Raw genomic sequence first — 18403 nt, forward strand, 5'->3', positions numbered from 1 at the left:
ACAATTAAAAATGTGTAATTATTAGATAAAAAGTAGAACTTATGAAATTAAAAAGCCATAATTAAGCTAAAAAAAATTGTATATGAAACAAAAAGTAAGTGTGAGATAAAAAAAAGGCATAATTATAAGATAAAAAGTCGAAATTATGAGACAAAAAGTCACAAAAATGAGATGTAATTATGAGACAAAAAAATCGGAATTATGAAATTAATTAAAAATAATAATGACAAAAATACACTAACGGTAATTTTTTTTTAAAAGATCACGAGATAAGAAAATTGAAATGATAAATCACAAGGTCATAATCATGATAAAAAAAGCCATATTTATGAGGAAGAAAGTTCAAATTGTGAGATAAGAAATGTGACATTATGAGATAAAAAGTTACAATTAGGAGCTAAAACGTCATATTTATGAGATAAGAAAGTCTAAATTCTGAGATAAAAAAGAAAGTTATAATTATGAGATAAAAAGTTGCAATTAGGAGATACAACAACAAACTGCATTGCTGCACTCTGTCATCATTTTGACTTTTTATTCCATAAATTTGAGTTTTTATATCATTATTATAACTCTTTATCTTATAAATTCATATTCCTTATCTCAAGATTTGAACTTTTTTTCCCTCATAAATATGGCTTTTTATATCATAATTATGACTTTTTAATTCCATCCATCCATCCATTTTCTACCGCTTAATCCCTTTTGGGGTCGCGGGGGGCGCTGGCGCCTATCTCAGCTACAATCGGGCGGAAGGCGGGGTACACCCTGGACAAGTCGCCACCTCATCACAGGGCGACTTTTTAATTCATCATTTCGAATTTCTTATCTCGTGATAATTTTTTTTTTAAATTACCGTTAGTGTATTTTTAACGGCGGCCACGGGCTTCCGTAGACTTGTAAAAAGTAAACATGCAACTAGTAAGATGTGATTATGAGATTTTTTAAAAAACGTTGAAATTATGAGATAAAACCCACAATTAAAAATTTGTAATTATTAGATAAAAAGTAGAACTTAGGAAATTAAAAAGCCATAATTAAGCTAAAAAAAATTGTAAATGAAACAAAAGGTAAGTGTGAGATAAAAAAAGGCATAATTATAAGATAAAAAGTCGAAATTATGAGACAAAAAGTCACAATAATCAGATGTAATTATGAGACAAAAAAAATCGGAATTATGAAATTAATTAAAAATAATAATTACAAAAGTACACTAACAGTATTTTTTTTTAATTGTCACAAGATAAGAAAATTGAAATGATAAATCACAAAGTCATAATCATGATATAAAAAGCCATATTTATAAGGAAGAAAGTTCAAATTGTGAGAGAAGAAATGTGAAATTATGAGATAAAAAGTTATAACTAGGAGCTAAAACGTCATATTTATGAGATAAGAAAGTCTAAATTCTGAGATAAGAAAGAAAGTTATAATCATGAGATAAAAAGTTGCAATTAGGAGATACAACAACAAACTGGGGCTTCACGGTGGAAGAGGGGTTAGTGTGTCTGCCTCACAATACGAAGGTCCTGCAGTCCTGGGTTCAAATCCAGGCTCGGGATCTTTCTCTGTGGAGTTTGCATGTTCTCCCCGTGAATGCGTGGGTTCCCTCCGGGTACTCCGGCTTCCTCCCACTTCCAAAGACATACCTATCCCCTCCCACTTCCAAAGACATACCTATCCCCTCCCACTTCCAAAGACATACCTATCCCCTCCCACTTCCAAAGACATGCACCTGGAGATAGGCCCCTCCCACTTCCAAAGACATGCACCTGGGGATAGGTTGATTGGCAACACTAAAATTGGCCCTAGTGTGTGAATGTGAGTGTGAATGTTGTCTGTCTATCTGTGTTGGCCCTGCGATGAGGTGGCGACTTGTCCAGGGTGTACCCCGCCTTCCGCCCGATTGTAGCTGAGATAGGCGCCAGCGCCCCCCGCGACCCCGGAAAAGGGAATAAGCGGTAGGAAATGGATGGATGGAGGACACTAATGTGTGAATGTGAGTGTGAATGTTGTCTGTCTATCTGTGTTGGCCCTGCGATGAGGTGGCGACTTGTCCAGGGTGTACCCCGCCTTCCGCCCGATTGTAGCTGAGATAGGCGCCAGCGCCCCCCGCGACCCCGGAAAAGGGAATAAGCGGTAGGAAATGGATGCTGCACTCTGTCATCATTTTGACTTTTTATTCCATAAATTAGATTTCTTTTCGTCTCATTATTGTGACTTTTCATCTCATATCTATGACTTTTTATTGCATAATCCGACTTTTTATAGCGTAATTGTGATTTTTTTAAATCTCATAATTATGACTTATGTCATTAAAATAAAAAATCTCATAATTATGAGTTTTAAATTGAATAATTTCAACTTTTCGTCTCATAATTACGAATTTTTTCCCCACTTATTTCGACTTTTTATTGGCATAATTAGGACTTTTTATCTCATAATTTCCACTTTCTTATCTCCTTGTTTAGATTTTCTTGTCCTATAATTTCGACTTTGTATCTGATAAACAGGACTATCAATCATCTCATAATTATGACTTTTCATCTCATAATTTCTACTTTCTTATTTCATCATTAGGTTATTGTTTTAATTAGTGGTGAAAGCAGGCTTCCACAACCTGGCATGTGTGAGTTTTTATGTATAAAATGATTATTGTGACCTTGTTTGAATTCAAAAAGAAATCCATCCAGGACCTGAGCGTGTGTCTTTTATTGTGAAGGGGTGCTGTCAAGACCAGCTGTGCGCGTGCACGTCTGGTCCGTGTGACTCTGCTCCCTTCACAACCTTGCAGAAGACCCAGCGAGGGGATTTCAGCAGGTAAAGAACAAGCATCCGTCATGAAATGATCTTTAGTGAAGCTGCATTGAAATATTGATGAAGTTTTTGGAATCAGAACAAGTCTCGGTCTGGTTTTTGCTTGTCCAACATGGCGTCTCTGAACGTGCAGTGCACGCGCTCATGGCGGCGCCAAAGAGCGGCGGCCTGCTGCGTGACCTCCAGGTGGCGCTGCGGGTCAAAATCGAGGAGTTGTGCCAGAGAGACGCGCTCATCGACCAGTTGGAACTGGAGCTGGACGCCAAGGACGACCTGGTCCGGCATCTGCAGGCCGAGCTGGACCGCCAGCGCAGCGCCACCCAGCGCGTCCCCGCCCCCGCGGAGGCGCCAATCACAGGTGAGCTGCCTTGGGGGCGGAGCTATGAAGGGCCGTTGTTGAAAAGGTGGATGTGGTCCCGCTACGCCCAGCAGGTGGCGCTCCGCAGCCCGCAGGGCCGGACGAACCTCAGCGCACCAAGAGGCAAGCCATCTCGGCAGAACCCAGCGCCTTGGACCCGTCCCAGCTCAGTCACGTCACGCTCACCAGCTACTGCAAAACCAAGACGTAGGCAAAGACCCACACCCCCGCTTCCACAAGAACCAAGAAAATTGTCATGATCCGCCTCCCGGATCATACATAGTTTTTGTTCTTGAGTTTTCTGATTATTTTTGGACTCTTCCGATCCCTAGTTCGTGCACTTCCTTGTTTGTTCGGTTACCATGGTTTCTTATTTGTTCCACCTGCTCTGCTTTTGTCACATATTTGTGTTTTGATTGTTACTTTAGTATTTAAGCCTCAGTTCGTTCTTGGTTTGTTGTTTGCCTGTATGTTTCTACTATTTGCTAAGTCTCCTGTCACGTCGGGAACGCATTTTGTGATGCGTGTTGAGTCACCCCGAGATGCACGAGTTCCAGGACAAGCAGGAATTGCAGGTAAGACACTGGTACAAAACTGACGGAAGCTAACGCTAACTAGCATCGAGTCCAAAGTAACATGCCAAGCGCACGCGAAGCTAAGGCGAGACTTAGCAATGGCAAAGACATAAAATATACCAACGTGACTGTGACCACGAACCAAGAATGAACTGAGGTCGAAGGCAGGCTTGAATACTAAAGTAACAATCAAAACAGAGGTGCGTGACAAAAGCAGAGTAGGTGGAACAAATAAGAAACCATGGAAACCGAACAAACAAGGAAGTGCACAAACTAGGGATCGGAAGAGTCCAAAAGTAATTAGAAAACACACAAAAAGTACTCAAGAACAAAAACTATGTATGATCCGGGAGGCGGATCATGACACAAATCCTGAAACTGCTGCGCGTGTTCAGGTCCAGCGAGCTGATCCAGAAGGCTCTGATGGACAACGACTTCATGAAACACCTGGAACACGGACAGGTGAGAGCCCTTTGTACTGTAGGTCCACTTTGGCGCTGACATATGTTGGATCCGGGTCCAGATCCTGACCATCCTGGACTGCATGCGACCCACCAGCTTGGCCAAAGGATGCTGCGTGATCCAGGAGGGCGACGACGGGTCTATGGTCTACGTTCTAGAGGGTCAGACTCTGGTCTATGTTCCAGTCGCCGCAAAGAGTCAGAATTCAGGACCCAAATACCACTTGTGTCTCAGATGGAATACTTGAATAAGTACACTTCAATAAGAAGGCTACACTGTGCACTTAGATCCTCAGTATGTACTCAAAATATTTAGTGTAAACGTGCCAGTGTAACGCACTTATGTACTCAAAAGACTTAGTGAAAGTACACAAGTGTCACTTACTTATGCACTCAAACGACTTAGTGTAGTACACAAGTGTAACACACTTATGTACTCAAGACTTAGTGCAAGTATGCCAGTATAACACACTTATGCACTCAAAAGACTTTGTGTAAGTACACAAGTGTCACCTACTTTTGCACTCAAACGACTTAGTGTAGTACACAAGTGTAACATTTATGTACTCAAAAGACTTAGTGTAAGTATGCCAGTATAACACACTTATGCACTCAAAAGACTTAGTGTAAGTACACAAGTGTCACCTACTTTTGCACTCAAACGACTTAGTGTAGTACACAAGTGTAACATTTATGTACTCAAAAGACTTAGTGTAAGTATGCCAGTATAACACACTTATGCACTCAAAAGACTTAGTGTAAGTACACAAGTGTCACCTACTTTTGCACTCAAACGACTTAGTGTAAGTATGCCAGTATAACACGTATGTACTCAAAAGACTTTGTGTAAGTATGCCAGTATAACACACTTATGCACTCAACAAACTTTGTGTAAGTACAGAAGTGTAACCTACTTATGCACTCAAAAGACTTAGTGTAAGTACACAAGTGTCACTTACTTATGCACTCAAACGACTTAGTGTAAGTACACAAGTGTAACACACTTATGTACTCAAGACTTAGTGCAAGTATGCCAGTATAACACTTATGCACTCAAAAGACTTTGTGTAAGTACACAAGTGTAACCTACTTATGCACTCAAAAGACTTAGTGTAAGTATGCCAGTATAACACACTTATGCACTCAAAAGACTTAGTGTAAGTACACAAGTGTAACCTACTTATGCACTCAAAAGACTTAGTGTAAGTACACAAGTGTCACTTACTTATGCACTCAAACGACTTAGTGTAAGTACACAAGTGTAACACACTTATGTACTCAAGACTTAGTGCAAGTATGCCAGTATAACACTTATGCACTCAAAATACTTTGTGTAAGTACACAAGTGTAACACTTATGTACTCAAAAGACTTAGTGTAAGTATGCCAGTATAACACACTTATGCACTCAAAAGACTTAGTGTAAGTACACAAGTGTCACCTACTTTTGCACTCAAACGACTTAGTGTAAGTACACAAGTGAAACACTTATGTACTCAAAAGACTTTGTGTAAGTATGCCAGTATAACACACTTATGCACTCAACAAACTTTGTGTAAGTACAGAAGTGTAACCTACTTATGCACTCAAAAGACTTAGTGTAAGTATGCCAGTATAACACTTATGCACTCAAAATACTTAGTGTAAGTACACAAGTGTCACCTACTTATGCACTCAAACGACTTAGTGTAAGTACACTAGTGTAACACATTTATGTACTCAAGACTTAGTGCAAGTATGCCAGTATAACACACTTATGCACTCAAAAGACTTTGTGTAAGTACACAAGTGTCACCTACTTTTGCACTGAAACGACTTAGTGTAAGTACACAAGTGTAACACACTTATGTACTCAAGACTTAGTGCAAGTATGCCAGTATAACACACTTATGCACTCAACAAACTTTGTGTAAGTACAGAAGTGTAACCTACTTATGCACTCAAAAGACTTAGTGTACGTATGCCAGTATAACACTTATGCACTCAAAAGACTTAGTGTAAGTACACAAGTGTCAACTACTTATGCACTCAAACGACTTAGTGTAAGTACACAAGTGTAACACATTTATGTACTCACAAGACTTAGTGCAAGTACGCCAGTGCAACACACTTATGCACTCAACAGACTTAGTGTAAGTACACACGTGTAACCTACTCATGTACTCAAAATACTTAGTGTAGTTATGCTAGTGTAACACACTTATGTACTCAAAAGACTTAGTGTAAGTACACACGTGTAACCTACTTATGTACTCAAAAGACTTAGTGTAAGTATAGTGTAACCTACGCATGTACTCAAAAGACTTAGTGTAGTAATGCTAGTGTAACGCACGCATGTACTCAAAAGACTTAGTGTAAGTATACAGCGTAACCTACTTATGCACTCAAATAACTTAGTGTAAGTATACAAGTGTCACCTACTTATGCACTCAAACGACTTAGTGGAAGTACATAAGTGTCACCTACTTATGCACTCAAACTACTTAGTGTAAGTATGCCAGTATAACACACTTATGTACAAAAGACTTAGTGTAAGTATGCCAGTGTAACACACTTATGCACTCAACAGACTTAGTGTAAGTACACGTGTAACGCACTTATGCACTCAAAAGACTTAGTGTAAGTATGCCAGTGTAACACACTTATGCACTCAACAGACTTAGTGTAAGTACACAAGTGTAATGCACTTATGCACTCAAAATACTTAGTGTTAATATGCCAGTGTAAAACACTTATGCATTCAAAAAAATTAGTGTAAGTACACAGGTGTAACCTACTTGTGCACTCAAAAGAAAGACAGCCTCAGCCTGCATGTGTTTTGTAGAAGAAGTGTTAGTGTGATGCTACTTAGTGTACTGTAAAAGGTAAAGAAATAATGGAGTGTGTTGACAGAGGGCATGGTGGAGGTCACCAAGGGAGGCAAAAAACTTTGCACCATCGGACCCGGCAATGTCTTTGGAGAGCTCGCCATCTTGTACAACTGCACACGGACGGCCACAGTCACAGGTAGTCACCTGCGCACACACACACACACACACACACACACACTCACGCACATTGGTCCTATACCTACGTGTGTGTGTGTGTGTGTGCGTGTGTGCGTGCGTGCGTGTGTGTGTGTGTGTGTAGCACTGACCGATGTGAAGTTGTGGGCCATCGACCGTCAAGGGTTCCAGACCATCATGATGAGGACAGGTCTCATCAAACACTCTCAGTACACTGACTTCCTGCGCAGGTAATCTTGAGGCTTTGCTGATGACATCACACAACATCACATGACATCTTATTACATGTAGCACATGACATCCTTTTTACGTCACATGCCATCACATTACATCTTATGATGTCACATGACATACAATGACATCCCATGATATGACATTTCCTCTTATGACGTCATGTGACACCACAGCCCTTTCAGACACTCGTGAGTTAGGGCTATATAAGTCAACTTTGATTGATTGATTGATTGATATGGCGTCACATGACATCCAATGACATCACATGACATAACATGACGTCACATGACATCCAATGACATAACATGACATCCAATGACGTCACATGATATCCAGTGACATAACATGACATCTTATGACATCACATATCCAATGACGTCACATGATATCCAGTGACATAACATGACATCTTATGACATCACAGGATATCCAATGACATCACATGACATCCAATGACGTGACATGACAACCAATGACAGCACACAACATCACATGAAATTACATTACATCCATGGTATATTATGTCACATAACATCCAATGACATCACATGACGTCACACGACATCCAATGACATAACATCCAATGACATCACATGACATCCAATGACATCACATGATATCCAATGACGTCACATGATATCCAATGACGTCACATGATATCCAATGACATAACATGACATCTTATGACATCACATGATATCCAATGACGTCACATGACATCCAATGACATCACATGATATCCAATGACGTCACATGACAACCAATGACGTCACATGATATCCAATGACATAACATGACATCTTATGACATCACATGATATCCAATGACGTCACATGACATCCAATGACATCACATGATATCCAATGACGTCACATGACATCCAATGACATCACATGATATCCAATGACGTCACATGACAACCAATGACATAACACAGCATCACATGACATCAGATTACATCCATTGCATATTATGTCACATGACATCACATAACGTCACATAATATCCAATGACATAACATGACATCTTATGACGTCACATGATATCCAATGACGTCACATGACAACCAACGACATCACACAGCATCACATGACATCAGATTACATCCATGGTATATTATGTCACATGACATCCAATAACATCACATGACATCGTATGACATCACATGATATCCAATAACGTCACATGACATCCAATGACATCACCTGACGTCACATGACATCCAATGACGTCACACGGCATCACATAACGTCACATGACAACCAATGACATCACACAGCATCACCTGACGTCACATGACATCCAATGACGTCACACAGCATCACATAACGTCACATGACAACCAATGACATCACACAGCATCACCTGACATCACATGACATCCAATGACATCACCTGACGTCACATGACATCCAATGACATCACATGACAACCAATGACTTCACACGGCATCACATGACGTCACATTACATCCATGGCATATTATGTCACATGACATCCAATGACATCACAAGACATCTTATGACATCACACAAAATCACATGACATATGTCACGACATCCAATGACATCACATGACATTTTATGACATCCCACGACATCACGTCATCTTATGATGTCACATGATACCCAATGACATGACATCCAGTGACATCACATGACCCCACATGATATCCAATGACATACCATCCAATGACATCTTATGACATCGCATGATATCCAATGACATCATATTACATCACATGACATCTTATGACGTAACATGACATCACCTAATGCCGTTGCTCTTTTGCTGCTAGCGTTCCATCTTTCCAGAGTCTCACAGAGGACGTTCTCAGCAAGCTGGCTGATGTTCTTGAGGAGGTGAGTGTCAACCTGCCTCACACATTCTCACGTGGTCATGTTACACCGTGCGTGTGTGTGTGTGTGTGTGTGTGTGTGTGTCAGACCCACTACAGCGATGGCGACTACATCATCCGCCAAGGTGCCACAGGAGACACATTCTTCATCATCAGTGAGGGTCAGGTGAGGTGTGCCTCCTCCTTCTTCCTGCTCCCGGCTGCACGTGGGCGTGATGGCGTGTCCTTCCTCCCCCTGAAAGGTGAACGTATCGCAGCAAAGCGCCTCCAGTGGCGAGCAGGCGCCGGTGAAGACGTTGTCCAAAGGGGACTGGTTCGGCGAGCAGGCGCTGAAAGGGTGACGCACACACACTGACATGGCGCACACACACACACTGACATGGTGCACACACACACACTGACATGGTGCACACACACTGACATGGCGCACACACACTGACATGGTGCACACACACACACTGACATGGTGCACACACACTGACATGGTGCACACACACACACTGACATGGTGCACACACACACTGACATGGCGCACACACACACTGACATGGCGCACACACACTGACATGGCACACACACACACTGACATGGTGCACACACACTCTGACATGGCGCGCACACACTGACATGGTGCACACTCACACCGACATGGCGCGCACACACACACTGACATGGCACACACACACACCGACATGGCGCACACACACTGACATGGCGCACACACACTGACATGGCGCGCACACACTCTGACATGGCGCGCACACACTGACATGGTGCACACTCACACCGACATGGCGCGCACACACACACTGACATGGCGCACACACACTGACATGGTGCACACACACTCTAACATGGTGCACACACACTCTGACATGGCGCGCACACACTGACATGGTGCACACACACTGACATGGTGCACACTCACACCGACATGGCGCGCACACACACACTGACATGGCACACACACACACCGACATGGCGCACACACACTGACATGGCGCACACACACTGACATGGTGCACACACACTCTGACATGGCGCGCACACACACACTGACATGGCACACACACACACACCGACATGGTGCACACACACACACTGACATGGTGCACACACACGCTGACATGGCGCACACACACGCTGACATGGCGCACACACTGACATGGCGCACACACACACTGACATGGCACACACACACACTGACATGGCACACACACACACACACACACACACACTTACATGGCGCACGCACACGCTGACATGGTACACACACACACACACCAACATGGCGCACACACACACCGACATGGCGCACACACACACCGACATGGCGCACGCACACACCGACATGGCGCACGCACACGCTGACATGGGGCACAGACACTGACATGGCACACACACACACTGACATGGCACACACACACACTGACATGGCGCACACACACACCGACATGACGCATACACACACACTGACATGGCGCACACCCACACCGACATGGCGCATACACACACACACTGACATGGCACACACACACGCTGACATGGCGCACACACACACACTGACATGGCACACACCCACACCGACATGGCACACACACACACACTGACATGGCACACACACACTGACATGGCACACACACACTGACATGGCGCACACACACCAACATGGCGCACACACACCAACATGGCGCACACACACACACTGACATGGTGCACACACACACGCTGACATGGCACACACACACTGACATGGCACACACACGCTGACATGGCACACACACACACTGACATGGCACACACACACTGACATGGCGCACACACACACCGACATGGCGCACGCACACACCGACATGGCGCACGCACACGCTGACATGGCGCACGCACACGCTGACATGGGGCACAGACACTGACATGGCACACACACACACTGACATGGCACACACACACTGACATGGCGCACACACACACCGACATGACGCATACACACACACTGACATGGCGCACACACACACTGACATGGCGCACACCCACACCGACATGGCGCATACACACACACACTGACATGGCACACACACACACACTGACATGGTGCACACACACACACTGACATGGCACACACACACACACACACACACACACACTTACATGGCACACACACGGATGATGTCGGACTGTGGAACCTCTGGCCTTTTGTGTATGTGTTTCAGCGAGGACGTCCGCACCGCCAGCGTGACCGCCATCGGCGCCGTCACGTGTCTGGTGGTGGACAGAGAGTGAGTGGCGTGGTGTTGGTCTTCTTGTGAGGCGCGGGTGTGACGGCGGTGTGTGCCGCAGGTCCTTCAAGCAGCTGATTGGCGGCCTGGAGGAGGTCAACAACAAGCAGAGCGAGGACGACGAGGTCAAGGCCAAGTGAGTGGCGGCCATTGTCGACGTACCTTCTTCAGAAACATTCAGAGTGTGTCGGCGCAGGCGCCAGGCGGAGGACGACTTCTTCTCCAACGTGACGCTGGGGGACTTCAGCGTGGTCTGCACCCTCGGCATGGGGGGCTTCAGCCGCGTGGAGCTGGTGGGCGAGCGCACGCCGTGACGAGCTGGGCCCGCTCTGACACCGTTGACCTTGTGCGTTCAGGTGCAGCTGAAGAGCCAGGCCGGCCGCTCGTTCGCCCTCAAGGTTCTGAAGAAGCGTCACATCCTGGACACCAGCCAGCAGGGCCACATCCTGTCGGAGCGCCGCATCATGATGGAGGTCCACAGCCCCTTCATCATCAGGTCACATGATCACACATAGCGGGACGCCGTCCACCGAGGAGGTGATGAGAGGGTTGCTTGTGTGACGCAGGTTGTACCGGACCTTCCGGGACCCCAAGTACTTGTACATGCTGCTGGAGGCGTGTCTGGGCGGCGAGCTGTGGACGGTGCTGCGAGACAGGTGAGCGTTTTAGGACCTTGTTTTGGAATTGTTCCTATTTAATAAAGAAAGGTTACAGAGAAGGCAAATTTGATCATCGCCATTATGTGTAGTTTCTGTCATTTTAACCTCCACCCATTGGGGCCCAATCAGGGGTGTCCCAATTACGGCCAAGGGGTCGAGTGCAGCCCCCTGGTTTCTTCTAACGCAGGGGTGTCCAAACTTTTTCCACTGAGGGCCGCACACTGAAAAATCAAAGCAGGCGGGGGCATTTTCATAACTTTTATTTTAAAAACCAATACAATATATGTATAAAAAATATACATTTAGGCCTCCAGTCAGTTATGATCGCGCGGACCCCAAAGGGTTTTGGTAAAAAAAAATATTAAAAATGTGTCATTATTCAGTATTATTATTTTTATTATTATTTTAAATATCTAGATCAACATTAGTAAAAAAAAAAGGAAAAAACACAAAATATTCAATATTTTCACCCAATAACTTTTTTTAGGTGGAATATTTGAGATTATATAATAATTGGAGCCTTAATTTTGGATTTTGATTCATTATTAACTTTTGAGCAATGACACTTAAAAACAAATCACACTAAAATAATTGGAGATCCAAGTGTCCTACTCATTAAAGTGTCAAAAAAATAAATTTTACATTTTTTTTACTGTTTACTTTTAGCACAATAATCTCGAGATCAACTTCAGATATATCCGTCAATTTTAAGTTTTATTGTTGCTTAGGTTTTTTTTTGTTTTTTTTTGGGCCCTTCTTTAAAAAAAAACAGCTCAATTTTTTATATGTCAAAACACAAAATATGCAACATTTTCCCTAAAAAATATCTCAAAGTGGAATATTTAATATGACATAAGTGAAGCCTTGAATAGGTCAATAATTCAAAATGACATTGATTTTGATTCATTATTATTTTTTCAAGAAAGAAACAGCCTGCATGGCAGTTTTGTGTTATTAAAGCATTTCAACATTTTCTTGTTACAGTTCACCTGTTTGCGCTTTTATACCACTTTTTTTATGTTTTTTATTTTTTTTAATTGTATTTTTAAAATGTGCCGTGAGGCGGTTAAGAATGACCTGCGGGCCCCAAATGGCCCCCGGGCCGCACTTTGGACACCCCTGTTCTAATGAGTCTGCAAGATGTCATCAATTATTAAGGAACCTAGCCCTCAGGTAACTGCATCCATTTAAAAAAAGTCTGAAAAGCTTAAAGTTACTTTTTGTCTTCAATTGATGGATACAATGAGTTTTTCAAGTCAGTCACCTTTAAATACATTCTATGTAAAATCAAACACATTATTTACTTGTATGACCTAATGTAAATAACCTTCCCTAGTCATGGTGCAACAATAACAAAAAATCCAACCGACACAAAATGTCAACAGACATGGTCACTGAACTTTGTGGATATTATATATAGATGTATATATATATATATATAAAAAAACACCCATTCACCATAAACAAATTCAAAACTACACCCCCCATTTTAAACCTGTTACAAAGCATGATGGGGAAAATGCAAAATAATCTCCACAATAATGTGTTTGGCACATTTTAGCTGCTTGATATTTCTGATTGATTACAAAATGTTAAGGAGGTTGTCAAGGAAATAAGCACGGTAGGATATACAGTACACACACACATATATATATATATATATATATATATATATATATATATATATATATATATATATATCTTGCTTTTTGTCTTCCATTTTTCGGCGAAAAAAAGGGATTGTACTCCTAACGAACTCCTCCTACTACATGTATACATATATGTATATATACATATATATACCTTTTTTTGCCGAAAAATGGAAGGCGAAAAGCAATGTGTGTGTGTGTGTATATATATATGTGTGTGTGTGTATATATATATATATTTGTATTTATGTAAACATATATATGCATACATTTGTTTATATATTTAAACATATATATGTGTATATATTTGTAAACACATATGTATGTGTGTGTGTATATATATGTGTATAGACTGAAGACAAAAAGCAAGATATATATATATATGTATTTGTATATATATGTAAACATATGTGTGTGTGTATATATATATGTATGTATATGTGTATATATGTAAACATATATGTATGTATATATATGTATATACATATAAATATATATATAAATATATATATATATCAATCAATCAATCAATGTTTACTTATATAGCCCTAAATCACTAGTGTCTCAAAGGGCTACACAAAGCACAACACAAACCATTACGACATCCTCGGTGGGCCCACATAGAACCTTGGAGAGGAGGAAAGCAATGGATGTGGAGCGAGTCTAACATGATACTGTGAAAGTTCAATCCATAATGGATCCAACACAGTATATATATATAAATACATGTATGTATAAGGCGCAGCAATACAACATAAGGTGCAGCAATACAACATAAGGTGCAACAATACAACATAAGGTGCAACAATACAACATAAGGTGCAACAATACAACATAAGGTGCAGCGTTACAACATGAGGCGCATAAGAAACACTTACTCAAATTGCTGAAGAAATGACCAAAAATGTTACCATGGCAACCTACCTGCGCCCGCAGGGGATCGTTTGACGACGGCACCACCAGGTTCTACACGGCGTGCGTCGTCGAGGCCCTGGCAGAGCTGCACACCAGAGGGATCATCTACCGAGACCTGAAGCCTGAGAACATCATCCTGGACCACAGGGGCTACGCCAAGCTGGTGAGGCTCCGCCCACCGCGGGGATATAGTGCCCGAGAAGTGACGCCCTTTCTGTGCGGCGCAGGTGGACTTTGGCTTCGCCAAGAAGGTGGGTCTGGGCAAGAAGACGTGGACCTTCTGCGGGACCCCCGAGTACGTGGCCCCCGAGATCATCCTGAACAAAGGTCACGACAGCTCGGCCGACTGCTGGTCGCTGGGAATTCTCATCTTCGAGCTGCTCAGCGGGAGGTGTGTCGCCGCCACGCCCTTTTCTGCTCGCCACGCGCCAATCCTGGTTCCTTCTCCTCGTCCTCCAGCCCGCCCTTTTCTGGTTCCGACCCGATGAACACGTACAACATCATCCTGCGGGGCATCGACATGGTGGAGTTCCCCAAGAAGATCACCAAGAGTGCCACCAACCTCATCAAGCGACTCTGCAGGTCCTGCACAAAGATGGCTGCGACTGCTCATGGCGGCAACTTCCTGTTTAGGAATAATCACAAGCAATAATATCCATTGGCTGACAGAAAACAGTAATAGCAATACAACATTACATAATACAGTACAGTACTAGTACCTGTACTATTTATTAACATTGACTAAGGGGGTCTACAATGAGGTGGTGACTTGTCCAGGGTGTACCCGGCCTTCCGCCCGAATGCAGCTGAGATAGGCTACAGCACCCCCCGCGAGCCCAAAAGGGACAAGCGGTAGAAAATGGATGGATGGACCAATGGGGTCATAGTACAGTACAGTACTAGTACCTGTATTATGTAATTACATTAATCAAGAGAGTCGTAATGCAGTACAGTACTAGAACCTGTATTATATAATAACATTGACCAACAGGGACATAATACAGTAAAGTACTAGTACCACCAATGGAGTCCTAATACAGTAAAGTACTAGTACCACGAATGGGGTCATAATACAGTAGAGTACTAGTACCTGTACTATATAACATTGACCGACGGGGTCATAACACAGTACAGTACTAGTACCTGTATTATATAATAACATTGACCAAGGGGGTAATAACACAGTAAAATACTAGTACCTGTATTATTTAATAACATTAGTACTAGTACCTGTATTATTTAATAACATTGACCGACTAGGTCATAATACAGTACAGTACTAGTACCACCAATGGAGTCCTAATACAGTACAGTACTAGTACCACCAATGGAGTCCTAATACAGTAAAGTACTAGTACCACGAATGGGGTCATAATACAGTAGAGTACTAGTACCTGTACTATATAACATTGACCGACGGGGTCATAACACAGTACAGTACTAGTACCTGTATTATATAATAACATTGACCAAGGGGGTAATAACACAGTAAAATACTAGTACCTGTATTATTTAATAACATTAGTACTAGTACCTGTATTATTTAATAACATTGACCGACTAGGTCATAATACAGTACAGTACTAGTACCACCAATGGGGTCATAATACAGTAGAGTACTAGTACCACCAATGGAGTCCTAATACAGTACAGTACTAGTACCACCAATGGAGTCCTAAAACAGTACAGTACTAGTACCACGAATGGGGTCATAATACAGTAGAATACTAGTACCTGTACTATATAACATTGACCGACGGAGTCATAACACAGTACAGTACTAGTACCTGTATTATATAATAACATTGACCAAGGGGGTAATAACACAGTAAAATACTAGTACCTGTATTATTTAATAACATCAGTACTAGTACCTGTATTATTTAATAACATTGACCGACTAGGTCATAATACAGTACAGTACTAGTACCACCAATGGAGTCCTAATACAGTACAGTACTAGTACCACCAATGGAGTCCTAATACAGTAAAGTACTAGTACCACCAATGGAGTCCTAATACAGTACAGTACTAGTACCACCAATGGAGTCCTAATACAGTACAGTATTAGTACCACCAATGGAGTCCTAAAACAGTACAGTACTAGTACCACCAATGGAGTCCTAATACAGTAAAGTACTAGTACCACGAATGGGGTCTTAATACAGTAGAGTACTAGTACCACCAATGGGGTCATAATAATACAGTACAGTACTAGTACCACCAATGGTGTCATAATACAGTAGAGTACTAGTACCACCAATGGGGTCATAATAATACAGTACAGTACTAGTACCACCAATGGTGTCATAATACAGTAGAGTACTAGTACCACCAATGGGGTCATAATAATACAGTACAGTACTAGTACCACCAATGGGGTCATAATACAGTAGAGTACTAGTACCTGTACTATATAACATTGACCGACGGGGTCATAACACAGTACAGTACTAGTACCACCAATGGTGTCATAATACAGTAGAGTACTAGTACCACCAATGGGGTCATAATACAGTAGAGTACTAGTACCACCAATGGGGTCATAATAATACAGTACAGTACTAGTACCACCAATGGTGTCATAATACAGTAGAGTACTAGTACCACCAATGGGGTCATAATACAGTAGAGTACTAGTACCACCAATGGTGTCATAATACAATACAGTACTAGTACCACGAATGGGGTCATAATAATACAGTAGAGTACTAGTACCACCAATGGTGTCATAATACAGTAGAGTACTAGTACCACCAATGGGGTCATAATAATACAGTACAGTACTAGTCCCTGTATTATATAATATTATTGACCAATGGGGTCATATTACAGTACAGTAGTAGTACCTGTATTATATAATATTATTGACCAATGGGGTCATATTACAGTACAGTAGTAGTACCTGTATTATATAATATTATTGACCAATGGGGTCATAAGCACTGCCCCTTTCATGTGACATTATGTGTGTGTGTGTGTGTGTGTGTGTGTGTTAGGGACAACCCGTCTGAGCGTCTGGGCAACCAGAAGAACGGCGTGAAGGACATCCAGAAGCACAAGTGAGTCACGTGACACTCCCACCCAGTGAGAGAAGTCACGGTTGTCATGGCGACACCTCCGTCCTCCATTCAGGTGGTTCGAGGGCTTCAACTGGGACGGCCTCCGCCAAGGCACCATGGACTCGCCGTTCACGCCCAGGGTGAGCGAGGGAGGTCAGCTGGCGTCCATGGCCGCCGCCGCCGTGTTGACGTGTTTCCTTCCCGCCAGGTGGACGGCCCGCTGGACCACAGCAACTTTGACGACTTCCCCGTGGACACGGAGGAGCCTCCAGACGAGGAGTCGGGTTGGGACCTGGAGTTCTAAACACATCTTCCGCCAACAGTGCTTTTATTGTGAAGGGTCCTGGTCATTAAAAGTTGCTTTTTTCCAAAGTACATTAAGTGACATGATACGCTGCTCTTGTGTGTGTGTGTGTGTGTGTGTGTGTGTGTGGAAGTTAATGAGTGTAAGAGATGGTTATCTACATGGTTGACCTGAGGTCACCACTTCCTGTTGTACACGCCGATAAGACACTTTTTCCACACATAACCCTCG

General features: G+C 42.7%; 1 protein-coding gene and 1 long non-coding RNA gene across 3 annotated transcripts; one reads left to right on the plus strand and one right to left on the minus strand.

The window, feature by feature from the left end:
* Nucleotides 1-2856: 2856 nt before the first annotated feature.
* On the plus strand, nucleotides 2857-18259 carry LOC133536028 (cGMP-dependent protein kinase 1-like). Of its 2 annotated transcripts, XM_061876203.1 has the most exons (20): nucleotides 2860-3175; nucleotides 3247-3382; nucleotides 4146-4212; nucleotides 4274-4373; nucleotides 7103-7216; nucleotides 7340-7445; nucleotides 9248-9311; nucleotides 9396-9473; nucleotides 9550-9644; nucleotides 11518-11583; nucleotides 11645-11719; nucleotides 11780-11876; nucleotides 11940-12079; nucleotides 12150-12239; nucleotides 14828-14969; nucleotides 15034-15197; nucleotides 15266-15388; nucleotides 17806-17868; nucleotides 17942-18008; nucleotides 18077-18259. In XM_061876203.1, exons 1-20 carry the CDS (start codon nucleotides 2878-2880, stop codon nucleotides 18170-18172), a joined length of 2181 nt encoding a protein of 726 aa, XP_061732187.1. In that variant the 5' UTR covers nucleotides 2860-2877; the 3' UTR covers nucleotides 18173-18259. The 2 variants fall into 2 exon arrangements, with proteins under 2 accessions (XP_061732188.1, XP_061732187.1); XM_061876204.1 differs by lacking the exons at nucleotides 11518-11583; nucleotides 11645-11719; nucleotides 11780-11876; ... (6 more) ...; nucleotides 17942-18008; nucleotides 18077-18259 and having other exon boundaries at nucleotides 2857-3175; nucleotides 3271-3382; nucleotides 9550-9648.
* Nucleotides 6283-11716, minus strand: LOC133536030 (uncharacterized). The gene is made up of 4 exons (XR_009802371.1): nucleotides 11456-11716; nucleotides 9221-9636; nucleotides 7347-7462; nucleotides 6283-7224 (listed from the first exon to the last, which is right to left on the minus strand). It is a non-coding gene; the product is annotated as an uncharacterized LOC133536030 (long non-coding RNA).
* Nucleotides 18260-18403: the final 144 nt, after the last annotated feature.

This window comes from Nerophis ophidion, linkage group LG17 (genome assembly GCF_033978795.1).
Source record: "Nerophis ophidion isolate RoL-2023_Sa linkage group LG17, RoL_Noph_v1.0, whole genome shotgun sequence".
NCBI classification, from domain to species: Eukaryota; Metazoa; Chordata; class Actinopteri; order Syngnathiformes; family Syngnathidae; genus Nerophis; species Nerophis ophidion.